This window comes from Xiphophorus hellerii, chromosome 12 (assembly GCF_003331165.1).
Source record: "Xiphophorus hellerii strain 12219 chromosome 12, Xiphophorus_hellerii-4.1, whole genome shotgun sequence".
Lineage (NCBI taxonomy): Eukaryota > Metazoa > Chordata > Actinopteri > Cyprinodontiformes > Poeciliidae > Xiphophorus > Xiphophorus hellerii.
The window spans coordinates 17,284,226-17,301,136 of NC_045683.1; the positions used below are offsets into that span (position 1 = coordinate 17,284,226).

Consider the following 16,911-nt stretch of genomic DNA (forward strand, 5'->3'; position numbering starts at 1 on the left):
TAGAAGTCATCTGCTTTATTTCCTTATGTCAAACATTGTACATAAGAGAGGAAAGGTCAAATGAAAAACAGCCAATCTACATTAAAGTAAAGAAACTCCAGTCCTGAGATTGACAAAAAGCAGGGAGCAGAGAAAATGTCTCCTGTGATGGTTGAGATGGAGGAGTGACTGTGGCAGTTTCAGCAAATTGAAGATGATGGTTGCAGATCTGGAGAGGGTAAGCCGTCACTGTGATGCTTGGCTGTAGGCACATTCAAAAGCTGAAAACCCCCGCGACTAAAGGATTTTACAGCTTTTCTTTTTATATTCAGACTTCTTTTTCGAAATCTAAGACTCGTATATCATTATTGTTTGAAAAGAAGAAAGAAGCATTGTACTCTTTACATTTTTTTCATCCTGAGGAGACAAAACCATTTTTTTAAAACACAGTACTGCAGGGAAAACAATAAGAGAGATGCTTTATAGATTTCCCATTTCCATATATATTATTTTCTCAAGGTTGCGGCACCCTCGTACTTTGGCAGCGTTGGTGCACTTGAGATCATCTGGGGGAAAAAAAAAGGACGAAAACACAGAAACTGCCTCACAAACCATAAAAGAATCCAAAGAGAGAGAACAAAAAGGCAAAATCCTCAGACTTTTGCGTTTAGATTGGATTCAGTAATAGACCGGCTGCGCAGACCAGATGAATATGTGGAGGTCATAAGCTTTTTCATTTAAACATACACAGAAATAAAAAGGGTGTAAGCTCCGGGAACACCCTGCTGTGAAGTTGTGGCTTCAGGGGAAAAAAATTCAGCTTTTTTTTTTTTTTTTTTTTGCCTCATGGCACAGTTTATAAAAATTATATTTAACATCTGTCGTGCTCATATCTGTCCAAACAATGGCTCGTAGCAGACTCTAACTTATAAGAGACATCACCATGGTGTACACAATAAAAACACTAATATTTTAAAAAATGTATGACATGATCTCCTCCAGTACTGGTTAATTATAACAGGTTTGATATTTTTATCATTTAATTATTGCACTTTGAAGTGGATCCCTAAACATAAGCAAAAATTCTTAGTTTTTTTTAAGTGCTTAACGTGCAGAATATCATCAAATCGCCGTTTTGGCCTAATTTTCTAATTCTAAACAGTTTGTGATGATACACATTTTTTAATCAGTGCTTTTAGATAAAATTTCTTCTTCTTATTATTATTATTTTCTTTTTACTATCGTTTAACAATTTAGTAAAACTTTAAAATGAACAACAGAGCAAAAATTCACAGGTATCTGAGCAGATTTACTCGTTATCTGATTTTAAATTTAGGAATTTATTTGCTGTCTTCATCATCAAATCACTTGCACTGATCAAAGTAAAGTCCTGCCTGCATGGACTGTCAGAAGAGCTGAGAAGAAGCAGCTGAAGATTTGTCTCTTAGAGGCCATTCACTTGACACATCGATACTTAGCTGCTTGGATAGCTAGCCTGTAGTTTACAAGCAGATCTTAACATTTGTAATTTATAGTCACTGTTAAATTACAAACAATGATGGGTAGAGCTCATTTCATTTTGTTTTTGTTTTTTGAAAGAAAAATTTCCTAAGAGCCTATTTTTTTCGTCTTGATCTAGGAGAAGTGTAAAACCCTCTTTCAGCCAGATGACAGACAATGTGCAGCAACACGTGTGGGAGGGGCAGGTTTTTCTCCATTGAGCCTGAGAAAAGAATTTCACTTTCTCTGCTGCCAGTAAAGTGGTATCCGTTTTAAAACTATAGGAACATCACTGTCGCTTCTGAAAACCTTGGTGCCACTAACAAGCCCATGCCTTCACATTTTTAACCTCAGAGATTTGTGAAGAAAAGCAACACATCTTCAAAGACATATAGTGCAACACAGCTATAGCTGGTGGTTTAGAGACACAATTCTCTCCCGGACAGTGTGAATTATTGATGGAAGTGTTTTCCTGCCAGGTATGAGGGAAACAGAGAGAACTGGTGTCATAAATTCATCCAATCTCAGATCCTAAGGAGGATCGAAGACAAGAGCCCAGATTGAGGAGGGACATGACTGGAGTGACCCTCACCACACCCGTCGTGTGGAGGTTGGAGAAGCGCCTCCAGCACTCCACAGGGCAAGCAGCTGCCTTTTCTTTCTCCTCCCCCCTTCGTTCTGAGAGCAAAAGAGCTGAGTCTGCTTCCCCCTTTGCTTCTCAGCAGTATTTAAGGTGCATAATATGCGACTATAAACCTTTATACAGGGCAAAGGTCTTAATGGACTTATTGGGATTTACTAAGGGATTTTTACAGCCAGCATAAGTCACTTTTCCTACACTTTGCCCTCCAACCATCCTCCATGAGTCTCTCATTGCCCTTGAGAATGTGTTAGCAGTCAATAGAGGTCTGTAGCCTCAGAGATAAGTTATAGATTTAAATGTCCTCGATCAGAAGGCGGTGTTGCTGTGATTAATCATTCGCAGAACAAGATGAGTTGAAATGTTTCTCTGGTTAGTGAAAATAGAGGATTTCTCTGCAGAAAAGCGAGACACATTAAGTCTCCAGTCAAATATTTGAGGGAACGTGTCAATTATCCTGATTACCACTGCTTTGAGGCTTTTCTGAGTCAAAAATTATCCGCATCCTTCCTTTTTTCTTTTTATTCATTCCTTCTTTTCTCTGTCAGATTGCACAGGGCCCCTCAGTCAAGCAGGGAGCGAGCATGTATAATCCAACAGAAAACAAATCCCCCTCCATCAATCGCAGCCTGGCTTTTAAAACAAGCCGGGGCGCCATGGTGCGGCACTCAGGCCCTCAGAGATGCTGTGGCGTCTGTGATATAGCAACACCACCCGCCCGCCTCCCTCCCAACCACCACCACCACCACTCAGACCCTGCTGTCCTCCCCTCCGACGCCAGCCAGACAGCCAGTCCTAACCTTCGGTTTGTTTAAGCGCCGCTGAACCCTGTTGGCCCTGGATGGGGGGAGGAGGGAAGGTGGAGGAAGGGTGGGCTTTAGATAATGACCTGCCATATGCCACTCTGCCTCTGCAGCTGAGTGAGCCGTGGCTGGATCAGCCCAGGCACAAATCTATTTGAAATTTAATTCTATTATCCTAATATGAGCTGAGCGTCCATTGTCCGAATGAGGAACAGAGGAGTGGAGCAGAATTGCAGGGCTAAGATGCGTGCCTTCAACAGGGGCTCATTAATGTGTGTGAAGGAGCAGAGGGACAGACAGTTGGGAGCCTGTGCTTCAAGAAGAAGTGATCAGGGGGAGGGGGGGATGCTGGACCAGCCTGGGTTGCATAAAAATGATTTGAAACTCTCATTTGTGGAGCCATTTTTGTTATGTTTTGCCAGAGCCTTTGAACTTTTCACCTTTTCGTTCTACTACAAGCCCCAATGTCTTTTAGATGATAAAGAAGCACAAAGCTGTGGATAACTGGAAGAAAAATGCTACATGTTTATCTTTTAAATACAATTCTCAAAAGTGTGGTGTGTATTTTGTATTTACTTCATTTTACTTTGATACCTCTAAGTAAAATCCAGTGCACATGATTAGGGCGCACTGCAGATGTGTGGAAGGATTTCAACTGTTTGTCCTCATGCACACATGGTTGCTAAAACCTAACACTGCACATCACCCTGGACACACCATTCCCAGGGTGAAACATGGTGGTAGCAGTGTCATGTTGTGGGGATGCATTTCTTCAAGGAAGCTTTGTACAGTTGTGGGGGAAGATGGAAAAAGACGCGACAAGGTCTGTTAGAGAGGGCTAATGTTTAGAGATTGAGGTTCACATCCCTGCATGACAACAATCCTAAACACACAGCTAACGCAAGTGGGTATGATCAAAGGATTTCAATGGCCCAGTCAAAGTCCAGACCAAAATCAATTTGGAAATATGCAGCAAGATTTGAATTTACAAAGGCCCTGTGCAAAGCATAGACAGTCTCAGTCTCCACACGGCGTTGACTCGGCTGGTATGAATGAGAATACACAACACACCTTTTAGAATTTCATTTATGTAAAACGTTGAAATCAAATCTCTTCTTTTCTCTTCACAACTGTGCAATAATTTGTGTCTGTCGCGCAAAACTTCCTAACGTTTATGGTTGTAATGTGGAAAGATGTGAGTCAATGATTTGATCTGCGTCTCTCTTCTGAATCCCTTGCGATGGGTTTGATTTCGGTTGACAATCTCGAATGGCAATGTCCAGTAGCCAAGATGTCATGTAACATTTCCGTTAGCTGAGGAGGCCTGGTGCATCAGATCTCCACTGGTGGAGGGGGATGGGAGAGACGCAGATGCTAGAAACTCCACTGCCTTAAAACATCTCCCTTTTCACAGCAACATCATGTGACGGGGTTTAATGCTTGGATGCAGAAGTCAAACGGAAAGGATTTGGGGATGGGACGTATGTGTAAATCTGTCAAAATACTTCTACCACGCAGAAAATATGCTGGAATCAGACTGTGGCTAAAGAATTTGGCTGCTGAAACATAATGCATCTCTGCAATGTTGAGGTTTTACTATGCAAATGTAAGCCAAGAGGCTTTTATTCTTCAAGTCTGGAATATCTGTCAGCCATCAAAAACCTAAATCAGCCCCAGTTCGACATGTAACGATGAGAGTTTGGATAGTTTTTTTTTTTCAAAAAGTAACAATAAAAGGATATTAATTTCCTATTACACTTTTTAGTCCCCCTGTTTTCTTCCATAATCCATACAACAGTTTTATTTAAGAAAAAAAAAAAAACTTTATCTGGCAGCACTGTTTCTCCTTTTCTATCGGGATGGCCAAAGTCTAAACATTTAGAAAATCAATAAAAAATACAAGGTTCTAATCAATAAGGAATCACACGTCAGATTACATTACAGGTCTAGAAGACCTACTACAACAAAGGTCCAGGATCCCACTGGCCTCCAGAGAGCAAATGTGAAGAAAAATAATCACAGACTTCATAGCCAAGGTATGGCTTCTGAATATATTCTTAAAGGAATTTATTTTACACCTTAGAACAAATCAAAACAAAGAAACCAGAGATAAAGATTGGGGATGTGGTACATTGGGAATGTATTGAAAACTGTAGTTTACATTTTTTTTGGTGTAAGCTCAGAGAAAAAAATGTTAATACAGTCATTATAATTGCACTTCATAAATCTAGACCGATGCCAGTATTTCTCCACAACAAAGCTCCCCGTTCTCTCATTCTGTCCAGTTAATAAATTCAATTTGCCGCTGAAATTTGACTGACAAAAGAAATGCTAATTTAAGACCAGAGAGCCGCTGCACTGATACAATTTTTCTCACCCGCTCGGGTCCCACAAGGCAACAAAAATATTGTGGTAATTTAAGTGCAGTACATTCGGGGAAACCTCAGAGTCATAATGAATATTTCACTGCTCTGAATCATCAAAGTTAAGACTGGCCTGGGCCAACTGCACGCCCACCCGTAGCTGAAATGGGTAACAAAGAGAAAAAGACGGGGCATGATTGTTTTCGTTTTGTACTCGTTTGCAACAATAAAGTACCCCAAACGCACGATCTAATTTGTTTTCACAGCTGCTGTAAGTGCAGCAATAAAGGAGTCAAATGACTCCACCTGCACAGAAAATCTAAAGCCTCCAATAAAAAGAAGCAAGTTATCTCCTGTACATAACTCAGTCATAATGTTTGTCATAATGTTTATGGGACTGCTGAATCAGTCGGTCAGTCTCACTGGAAAAGTCTGGTAATCACACAGTAAAATAAAAAAAAGTCTGAGGATTTTGAAGAACGCAAACTAAGAAGGTACAAACACACATGCACTCTGCCGCATACACGCTTCAACATACAGCGCCTTGTAAAGGTATTCCCTTTAACATTAAAACCATTTTTCGTGTTACAAACACAAATTTCAAGGCGTTTTATTGAGATTTTATGTGATAGATCAACACAAAGTAGTGCATGATTGTGACGTAAAAAGATAAAATATTTTTGAGCCTCTTGTGTTTAATTCCATTTCAGTCATCTGCTCAAGAGCTCATAAATGAGTTTTTTGAAAACATTTGAACACAAACATGAAGACCAAGAATATAGCAGATAGGTCAAAGAATGAGTGATGGGAAATTTAGATTATAAAACAATATTCTTAATTTGGAAAGAGCCACAGAGGACTGAGCATTAATAAAATAAAACAGCCAAGAGATCAATGTTAACTCTGGAGGAGCGGTGGAGATCAAAATCTGGTAACAAGACAATTATTAGACATGTGCTCCACAAACTCTGTGTAAGGGTAATGAGAAGAAACCCTTTGCTGAAAAAAAAAATAGATCTCATCTGCAGTTTGCCAGAAGCTGTGTATGGGACACAGTAAACATGCTCTTGTGGTGGCAGCTTCATCATGTAGGTATGCTTTTCTTCTACACGGACAGAATAAGTGTCATTTTTTTTGTAATAAAAAAAAAAGTAAAATCAGTTCCCAATTAGGTACGACTTTGTTTTGATCTGAAACATGAATCAAAATAAAACCTATGAGATTTGGGGTCGAACAGTGAAGAAAAGCGAAAATGTCAAACGTCACCTTTACAAGCTGCCGTACACATAAGGTTATCTCTGTTCCCTCCCAGTCACATTCTTCACTGTAACATTTCTTTTTTTTGTTTTTCGTATTTTTTGCAACATTTTTTCTTTTAAATAAGTATTTTGAAATTTATTGTCGGTTCCAGTGTTGGTTAGGGAAAAAAAAAGAGCTCTCCGTTCAGGTTCTTACAGAACCAAAGCAGCAACTCTGTCTCACGTCAGAACATAAGAGACTGCACGTCAGCTTAAGGAGGAAATTTTAAATCATAATGACGAAAAAAGGAAAACAATAGAATAAGATAAAAAAACAAAACAGTTGAGACACTTTTCCTTGTAGCAGCCAATACATATAATATACCTACAAATATATCAAACAACAAAAAATAGGTTCAAGTTTTTCAAGTTTCTTAAATATATCATATCCAAACTACCCAATTCCAAACTTCAAAGTTAACAAAATTCAAGCAGTGCAATTAATTTATCAATTATAACAGCAACAATAACTAATATTGTACTACCCTTTTAAATTCAACCTTGTGATCCTTTTTATAAGAACACCCTAGAACTGCTAGTAATCTTCTGGTTTTTTCAGCACATTTCTGTACTTATGTACTGTTACTGACTTTTGGGTTTTAAAAGCAGCCCTAAGCGCTGGCCCTTTAAGACCATTTCAGTGACAACCTACACAGTAGCTTCATCCTTAGTATTTGGAGAGGAGATACAAGTGGCGTATGCACTTCATGTCAAGCTATGATTCTCATTAAAAAAAAAACTGTTTAAGAAGATAAAACAACAAAGCAAAAAAAAAAAAAAAATTATTAATCCAAAACTCCTATTGGCAAACCACACAATGGAACATCAGGAGAATCTTGGAATCCCTTTTCCATCCCGCTGGCAGTAACTACTACCTCTTGTGTTAGGGATCCCCCACAGCCTGCTTTAAAACCAGAAAATCTACGGTTACACAGCACAGCAACTGCTCTTCTCTAAGATGCCACGATCGTTAAAGCTGTGGCACTCACAACAGTCCCGTAGCATCTCTGTCTTGATTTCTTGATTAATTTCCTCCTCTTCTTCCTCCCACCCGTCCGTTTTATCTGTAAACAGGAAGGCGGATGTGTGCATGCTGGTGGTCCAACAGCCGCGGCACCGACACAGTCTCGTAGCCTTTGCCGAGCATCTGCTCCTTGATGCAGGGAGGGTGGATGTCGTTGATCAGATACTCCAGAGACTGCAGGCTGCTGCTCAGCACTGAGGTGTTGCACAGGCTCTTGCTGGGCAGGCTGCAGCACAGACCCCCACCGCTGTCAACGGCAGGGTGGTGGTGGTGATGATGGTAGTGGTGATGGTGGTGAGGATAGCCCATTTCTCTGTGGCCCGTCGCCGGACCTCCCGTGGAGGTGCCCAGCAGCTCCTGGGGGTTGTAGCAGTCACTGTCGGGCGTCACCAGGACACTGTTCCACGGTGGTGCAAAGTACTGACCCACTGAGAAATTCCCGTGCATGCCCACACAGTTCAAAGGGGAAGAGCTGACTTTGTCAAGCCCACCCCCGCCGCTGGCACTCGCTGTCAGGTGGTAAGGTCTGGAAGAGGAGGAGGAGGACACCTGGGCCGCCATGATTCCCCCACCTGGAATACAGGTTTCGGGGGACTTGCTGATGGCGCCCCCTCCTCCGCTGCCTCCACTGTACATGCGGAGGACAGCCTGCTGTTGTTGCTGCTGTTGGTGCTGTTGCTGTTGTTGTTTCTGCCACAGAATGTAGTCCATACCCTCCGCGTACACGCCGCTCTTCATTACTTCTGCACTTTGCGCTGGCAGCCCTGATCCCGTGTACACCATGTTAGCCTGGGGACCCATTCCTACGACATAGCCTCCACCTGAGGAGCTCGAACCGACCCCCATGACTGCTGTGACCTGCTTGGAGGGGCTGGAATTTGTTGGTGCAGTGGAAGCCCCGTGACACACCTGCTGCAGGGCCTGAGCCTGGCAATGTTGGTTGATCTGATAGATGATACTCTGAATGGAGGGGAGATTAGACTGTGCAGGCAGGGACAGGCCTCGGCCCCCGGTTACAGGAATCACAGAGCCAGCCACAGTGACATTTGGGGGTACTGAATGTCCAGAGCCTTCTGGAGGCTTTGAGGGCCCAGAGTGGTATACCATTTGGCCATGACTGCTGGCTAAAGTGCTACTATTAGGGGGTGGATACGGGGCCACAGCTATGTGAGCTGGAGAGAGCTTAGTCCGTCTGCCTTCTGAGTTCTTGAGAACACCTTTGGAATGACCAAAGGTGGATGACGATGATGAGGACTTGACAATGGCAAGGAGACCCTGGTACCCTCCTGTGTGGAGATGGGGGTAAGGGCTGTAGCGCTGCCCTGTGGTATCATATCCATTCACAGTCCGGTTAAGGTGCTTGTGCTGGGGAACCCTGATGTTGGTGGGGAAAATCTTGATGGACAGTGGGCTGTTCGCCGTCTTCTGAGCATAAGCATCGAGTTCTGCTGCTGTAGGGTACCGTGAGGAAGGTGAAGGTACCACCAGGTCACCTGAAAGACAAAACAGAAAAAATGTATGAACACATGAAGATCTCAAAGGGACAAATACAGAAAAATGCTGAGGTGAGATTTAATTTGGGAGATTTCATAACCCCAAATTCCTGTGAGGTACACAGGCACTTCTCCTGAGTCAATGACAATAATGATATAATGACAACCCAATCAACAGCCAATATATTGCTTTTGTGAATTGGTAGGTACTGCTTTTTCATTTGAAGAGTTAGTCTGACTGATTACCCTGCTAATATCTGCTTGTTATGCTTGCATATGCTGTATAAATAGCTAAAATATTCTGTACTGTAAGCACATTTCCTCAAAAACTGCTGTTAAATGTGCAAGATTTTTGCAGCAGTTGGAAGATTTCTTTCTGTTTTTAATAAAATCATTAGATCATATTGCAGATGTTTGTTTGAAAAATGCATGTAATAGCATTTCTACTTACATTATGATACAGTGAGAGGCTCATACCAGCCCATATTTAGTTGGAATCATATAAAAGAGAAATATGTGAGCCATGAGACATCATATTATGTTAATTACAGATCTATAAAACAAAGGTGCACAAGCAACAAATGGCCTGCAAAGTTTTTCAGGTTTATGAACTTTAAGGCCACCGTCTCGAGAATTTTATTAAGCAGATACACTTCAGTAGAACCCAAACATGGTTAGAAAGCAGCAGATGAGGACTGGCATTTATCAGTATGCTCCTCCGCTAAGAGCTTTCTTTCCATCTCATTTTCACATCCTGATGTGGATGTACATCCCTAGACAAATGAATCTTTTTAAAAACTCATTCTGTCAGAGCCTGCTACCTTAGGCGCTGTTAAATCAGTGCATTGTGGAATTAATTTGGACTCTCTTCAGTGCTGAATTGGGTTAGCCTTGGTACCAGGCACGAAGGGAGGAAAGGGGAGGGAATAAAAGCTTGTTTAATTGAAGTGGCACATTTTAGATTTATAAGTGGAATCACTTACTGGGTCTTACCCTTGGCAACTGAATTTTCTCATTCATTCAATCCAGCAGAACTGGGGAGAGAGACCCCCGCAAAGAACCAATTAAAGGTCAACTGGGACTTGCAAGCTTGGTTAAGGAGAATCTGACAAAATATAGCCCAATAATGAATGATCAAGTGATGACTTTTTTTTTTCACAGAAGTAGGTAAATTGAATTTTTAAAATAGACAGAGACAGTCTTGTTGAAAAAGACACCATATTAAAGTTCAGTTCCTTCAAAACACAGTTTAAAGATTGATGCCTAATTCTATTTTTATTTATCGATAGAAAATAAAGGGATTTAGTTGTATTTAAGCATCCAAAATGACTTTATCCTACTGCTTAAACAAATGTCTCAATCAAAAAGTATATTCTAAATTAGATTAATTGTGGAAACATACCTCCGATTAGCTACTAGTTACACCCTTTAAGGCTCCATAAGGTGCTGCTTATGGCAATCTGCCTGTTTTTGACAACGGTCTGAGGAAAGTTGAGCTCTTTTTTTCAGCTGTGAGATGTTTCATGGTTTTCTTGCCCTTTCCAAGTCATCTTAAAGATCTGATTCATAACTTGGTTCAGGACTTTTTGTGAAGTTTATTGTATGTCATTGTCATGGTCAGGTTCCAGCTGTGATTAAGACTGAACTTTTTTGACATATGATTTTCGTTTCAAGGACCATGTAGTTTTCATAGCAGAGGGTGACCTGACCATGTCCTGGAGTAGCAAAGCATCCGCCAAACAATGACACTTTCACCTCCATACCTTACAGGTGGTATGATATTTTCTGTTCAAATATGTCCTCTAATCTGACCTCCAAATATTTTTGATTTACACTCATCTGTCCAAGGAACAAGAACAGTGCTCGCCTCTGTCTCTGTTCTCTCGTACAAACCTTAGTCTGGACATTATGTATGTCATTTTTAAGAGAAAAGGTTTCCACACCTTTTCTGCACAAGTTAAACTCGTGAAGTTGCTTTGTGATTTTATAGGGATAGACTTTCATAAAAAGTCCCTAGTAGTCATGCTTTCATTATGTGGACCTGATGTGATAAACCTGTGTAATTCCAACCCTCTGAATAGGAATAAATGTCAGGATGTCCCAATTTCTTTCTTACCAGAAATGACAATTTTCAGAAAATATTAAACAATTTTTTCTTCAATTTCTCAGCATTGTTGAAATTGATATTAAATATGCCCAAATGTATGAGGTAAACACAAAAATGCTGTCATAGGACGCTCTATTTTTTTTCACGACTGCACCTTTCAAAAAGACTCCTGTAGGAAAATGTATTATTTCAATTACGAGAACAGACTAGCATAAAATTGACTTTAACATGCATCTGAGATTAGCTTTAAAATATGAAACAGAGAAAAGCCGAATATATACCACCGTTAGGAGATTTGCTTTAAATCTATATGTAAATGCTCTGCTCTGTTTGAGCAAATTCTCAAATTCTATCCAGCACCGAAGGCTCAGACTAGACTGACAGCAGTCCTTGGTCAGTGGACCAGTACTTGGCCACAGTACGATGAGGTAGCAAACAGGAAAAATGCAATTTCTAAAAAGCCCACTATGTGTCATTGTCTGGGGGCTGGCCATGGAGGTGAGGGGCTGCGGTGAGATTGGATTTAAATGACATTATTCAGGCAATTTCATGGCTACTTAGCTCAGTATAACAAAAAGCGTGGGGGGTTGGGAAAAGGACTCAATTTACAAACAATATATCAGCTGCCACAAATGACTTGCAACCTCTTCAAAAATGACATTTCGATGCAAAAAAATGCTCAAAAATTAACCACCATAACAACAGTCAGCAAATGTCCCGGCTACCTGGGGCGTCTGTGACCGGGACGCAGTCCATTTCCTTTCCAATAGCAAAACCACTTTAAAGAAACTCCACAGCCAAGTAGTCACAATTCTCATTTCTTTGCTCCCATTCCAGATATCATGGGGAGTTCATTTCTACAACCCTTTGGGACTCCAACTGTGAAAATGATTAAATCTACAAGATCCATATCATAAAAAAAAATAAATTAGGCTGAATGCTGAGCGACGAGACTGTGAATATCTAAACTAAATTTATGGACAGACTGGTCCGGTGGGTTCATCAAGAGTACTTTTATTAAAATCAAAACATGCACTCTGAACTTCACACACTAACACATCAGATTTGACCTTTAACCAACACAAACTGCTTTCCCCCAGGTCTTAGAGAAAAACAAACCATTGGTTGTATTTAAATGCAGCAAAGGGTTCAAGACATATTTGGAAGTGCATATTGCTGATGAGCTGAGTTCCTACGCCAGAACCAACAATTGCTTGTCTCAGAGGGAACCCCCAAACAAAACACAGTTTTCTTTTTAAGATTCCTGGCGTGTCAAGCTAAGAGACATGAGCAGACCTACAGTTTCTGATTTTGGAAGGTTTTCAATTCTTTCTGTTCTCTACACCAAAGAAATCTAGAACTGAGAAGGATAATTTAAAAAAATGTACAAAATGTGCATGTGTCTTTTTTTCCATGAAGAGAAAAAAAACACATGCAAACTACAGGGATGTGTAAGTGACAGCAGGAATGTTATTTGAAACAAGAAAACCTGTACAAATACCATCAGGGATATAAACACTTATTGAATTTGAGTTTGTGGGGAACATTGATGGTTATTCAGTCTAGCAGCTGCTGGGAGGAAGGACCTATGATTACGCTCCATTATGCACCAATAGTAAATATCATTTGATAAAATTATACAGCAAAAGTGGCCAATAAATCTGATGAAAAATGTTATACTTTTATCATCAGTTTTATGCTAAACATTCATTCCTTTGTCAAATTTATTACAAGATTTTGAATTTTTTTTATTATTTGAGCAAAAACATTGTTCTTTCCCACTGTCGCCACATGCCTGCTAAGGTGGGTAGATTGCTGCAGAATCAGTGGCTTAATGAAATCAGCTGATCTGGAACATAAGTAGAATCAAACTGGAATGTATGTAAATGAACTGAACTGAGTCTTTTTGGTTGTGTTTATCTGATTTTTGTGAATAATCTGAATCTGTTTTCTGTGTAAAGTCTCTCGAGATGACATTTCCTGTGAATTGGCGCCCTGTAATACAACTAAACTGAATTGATTGGTTCATATACTGTAATAGCATAACCAGGCTAAACCTTCAGATCTGTGAAAGCGTACCAGTAACAGTAAACAAACTTTAATCAGATTGAGGATGACATCCTAATGGGCTGGTATGAGTGTGCCAGACCCACCAATCTGAGGTCTAACCAACCTCGGTGAGGCGCAGCCCTGCTTTCCCCTGTGACAGCAGTGTCATTTGCTTTGATGTTCTGACTTGCAGAGGAAACTGACAGAAGACTTATTTCATTTGCTCAGAAGAGAAAAAAAAAAACATGCTCATTTCAAGCATATTGTGGGTCCACATGCAAATGGAAAGGCAGTATTTTTTTTCTGATCTTCTCTACACGAGGGCAAGAAAAAAAAACATCTTTGATCATCACATGGTCTAAATGAGGAAAGATATTTGGCTTTCAGGCATATCAAGGGCCCGTGCCCTGCCGCCCCTGCGAGCCCCCAGCTGCAATATGCCCATCATTTCACCTAATTACTGCCACATGAGGAAAAAAAAACTCTTAAAAAGCCAGGAAATTCATTAAAGGGTAGCTAATTCTATTCCTTCTCACTCACTGAGCTCTATATTTTTCATGCCTGGGTCTGTGTTTCTTCTGAGCGAGAGGAGACAACCCCTCTCGCTTCGTCTTTTCCCAGCTTGGCCCTTGTTTGTCAATAGGCAGAGCCTTTGGCACACCAACCTGGCATCAAAGGGCTTCACACTTCACAGGCCACAGGGATTAGAGGCCTTTCAGGCCTACAAAACCCATCTCAGCTCCACAAAGGCTTCCGGTTATTAGAACCCACAAGCATAAAGCAAGAAGAGGAGGAGGAGGAGGCAAATGAGCATCTGGATGCTTCTGATTCCCGCTTCCTCTTGAAAAAAGTTCCATGGAGAAAATTTTATAGCAAAGTTGATTACAGTAAGTATGGCCACAAACCAAAGCATATTTCACTCTCATGCACAGGCTGTTATAGACCCTGTGTTTGATGTGCAGAGCCTCCACATCTCTCTCCTCCAGAGCTTTAAGTCTATAAGTGAAGACACGGAGGTTAAAGGAGAGAGTCTCTTCTTAGGCAGCCACTCTGTGACTTATTGGTTTAGGCAGTAGATCATAGCACTGAATTGCAGCATACAGATGGTGCTGCCTGATAAACACCCTCTGAGGCAGCCAACGTTTATGTGAGCCCTCAGCTTCTCATAAGGTAGGGGGTTTCCTGCACCTGTGCACACTCTACGGCGTGGCAGTGCATGCAGATATAATGCATAAAAACGAGAAAAAAAGGGTATAGACACAGACACACATGTACACAAAGATCTGCATCTGCATTTGTGTGTCTCATTTGCCATCAGTGGAGCATGTTGTTATCCTCTGCTCAGCGCTCTCTCATGAAATGTAGGGCAGGGACAACAACAGGTGCCTGTGCGGGCGACAGCCTGCAATGCCTCCTGGGCTAAATGCTTCACACTCGCTTCATTTCAACATGCGACAGCCTTGTAAGGATTAATTATTTCCCCTGAGGATGGAAGAATATGCTTTTCCCTTCCTTAGAGCAGGAGGCTATGTGCGCTCACAAGCACATGAAACAGCTTACAGTAAATTAATGGGAAAACCTGGGCTGGAGCTGCTCCTGCAATAAGTGAGGGGGGGAAAAAGTTTCACATGAAAGAAATGTAAACAAGCCAAGCATATGATTGAACTGCATTGGAGATTAGATAAAAGCTCAGGCAAACACATGCATTAGTTCTTGGAGATCACGCGCCAGGGAGCGGAGATGGCAGGGAGGCAATTAATGGGTTGACCTTCGTCCTTAATCACCCAGTGCCTGGCACACAATGCCCATGTGTCAGAGCAGCACATCTCTAAATGCCACCCCTCATTAGCACAATGCATACGGTGAGAGAGGGAGAGAGAGAGGCTATCTGTGCAGCGTTACACTCTCCAGCGGTCAGACACAGATAGCGGAGCAGCGATTGGATAATGCAGAGCCGGACTGAGCCACAGTAGGCCACGATATGATCTAGAAATCCCATTTTATTTGGAGGATGGGCACTCTCTTTCGTTTTTTTTTGATTGGCATGAAACTCCCCAAGCGCGACGTCCTTGGTGTACCCGGCACTGTCGCTGTGATTGCGTGGTGTGCCTGTGTGTATGTCCGCGCATCCGTGTGCATTCGGTGAAGGGCTACCCAATTCTGAACACTCAATTAACACTCCTTTAATTAGCCAGCGGTACATTTTGAATTCTGATGAACTAATTTTCTCGGTGCGAGGGTGGGGGAGGCAGAGGAGGTGAGTGGAGGAGGTTAGCCTGGTAAAGATGAGGTCCACCGGGTACAAAACAGCAATAAAGAGACGAACTGGTTAGATTAGACTGTAAAAAATCCATTAAATTTGGTGCACTTCTTCCAAGTGAGAGGTCAAATTGTGTTGATCACAAGAAGCAGAGGCATAAAGGAGGACTATCAGAGGAGGGAGTAAGGTGATGCGAGGGGTGGGGAGTCATGGGCTGGACGAGAGTGGAGCAGCAAATCCAGGAACCCAAGAATGCTTTGCATTTTAATTAGAGGTTTAAACGAATAAGCAGGAGTAAAACTGAACTGCCTGAAACACCCTTGCTACCATTTATTAGTGTTCCAAGTATTTAAAAATCATGAGCTGCTTGAAGACGTTTCTCCTTATTAGTGGAGGAAATGCTCTGAAACATCAAAAAGCCTTCAGGGTTTTCCCACTCACTCCTGCAGGCGTGTATCCCTTCTTTACTGCAGGCTTTGATCCCCCCTGACCACGTCCATGGTGAGCATGGGGGAAGAGTGCTTGTTTAGATGAAGGGAGAGGACCCATACGGTTGAACTGCAATTAAGTTTTCACAGAAGAGCGAGCGTGTAATACACATTAACTTTGGCCAAACAAAGCAGCAGAGCAGTCTGTGATGAGGTCGGGGCAAAAATCAGGAGCAGAGATGATCAGAAAGCTAAAAAAAGAGAAGAGGGTCAGGTTTTGTTTAATTTGCACGACACACACTGGGAGCCATTTTCCTCTGAAGTCGCCCGTCACTGGTGAATGAGCCACTGCAACGATGCTGCTTTTTGACTGCTCTATATGTGTGCTGTGCCTCTTGCCATACCAATATTTGAAGTAATGTCTTCATACAACATAAGATCTACTCAAAGTTCAGGTTGCAGAGTTTGGTTTAGTGTTTTTATACATATTGATATTGACTCTACCACTAATAGACACTTTCCACTTTGCAACACTGTAATTAATTATTTAAAATCAATAATTAACAGCTGAAACATCTTACAAAAGCATAAGTTTGAAAAATGTTCCATCACTAGCATACCATATGCAATGCTAATGCTGCAAGTAACTGTATGGAAAGCAGTTATGCTTGGCAATTACCTTCCAATTGTTATAAATTTGCCATCTGGCTGCCAATAAGATATTCAGCCTGTTGGGTGGAGTTTCACTGAAATACATGCCCAGAGCTGACACAGATGGCAGTGCCCAAAGCTGCTAAAGGTCAAAGAGAATAACTGGTATTAATCACAACCACTCTCGTCAATGCAATTTTAAACAAAAAATATCACAGTCAAATTATTTCTTAATATCGTGTAACCCTTGAAGAGGTGCAAAGCAAAATCAGTGCGTGGCTGGGATTTTCAGATTAGTTTCCACTCAGAAACTCAA

General features: G+C 41.4%; 1 protein-coding gene across 1 annotated transcript in view; it reads right to left on the reverse strand.

Moving 5' to 3' along the window:
• fam222aa (family with sequence similarity 222 member Aa) overlaps positions 1-16,911 on the reverse strand; it is a 70,031-nt gene continuing 53,120 nt past the window's right edge. The window contains exon 3 of the mRNA XM_032578211.1: positions 1-9,100. Coding sequence (XP_032434102.1) covers positions 7,644-9,100 — 1,457 coding nt within the window. The 3' untranslated portion in view covers positions 1-7,643. The remainder of the gene's footprint in view (positions 9,101-16,911) is intronic.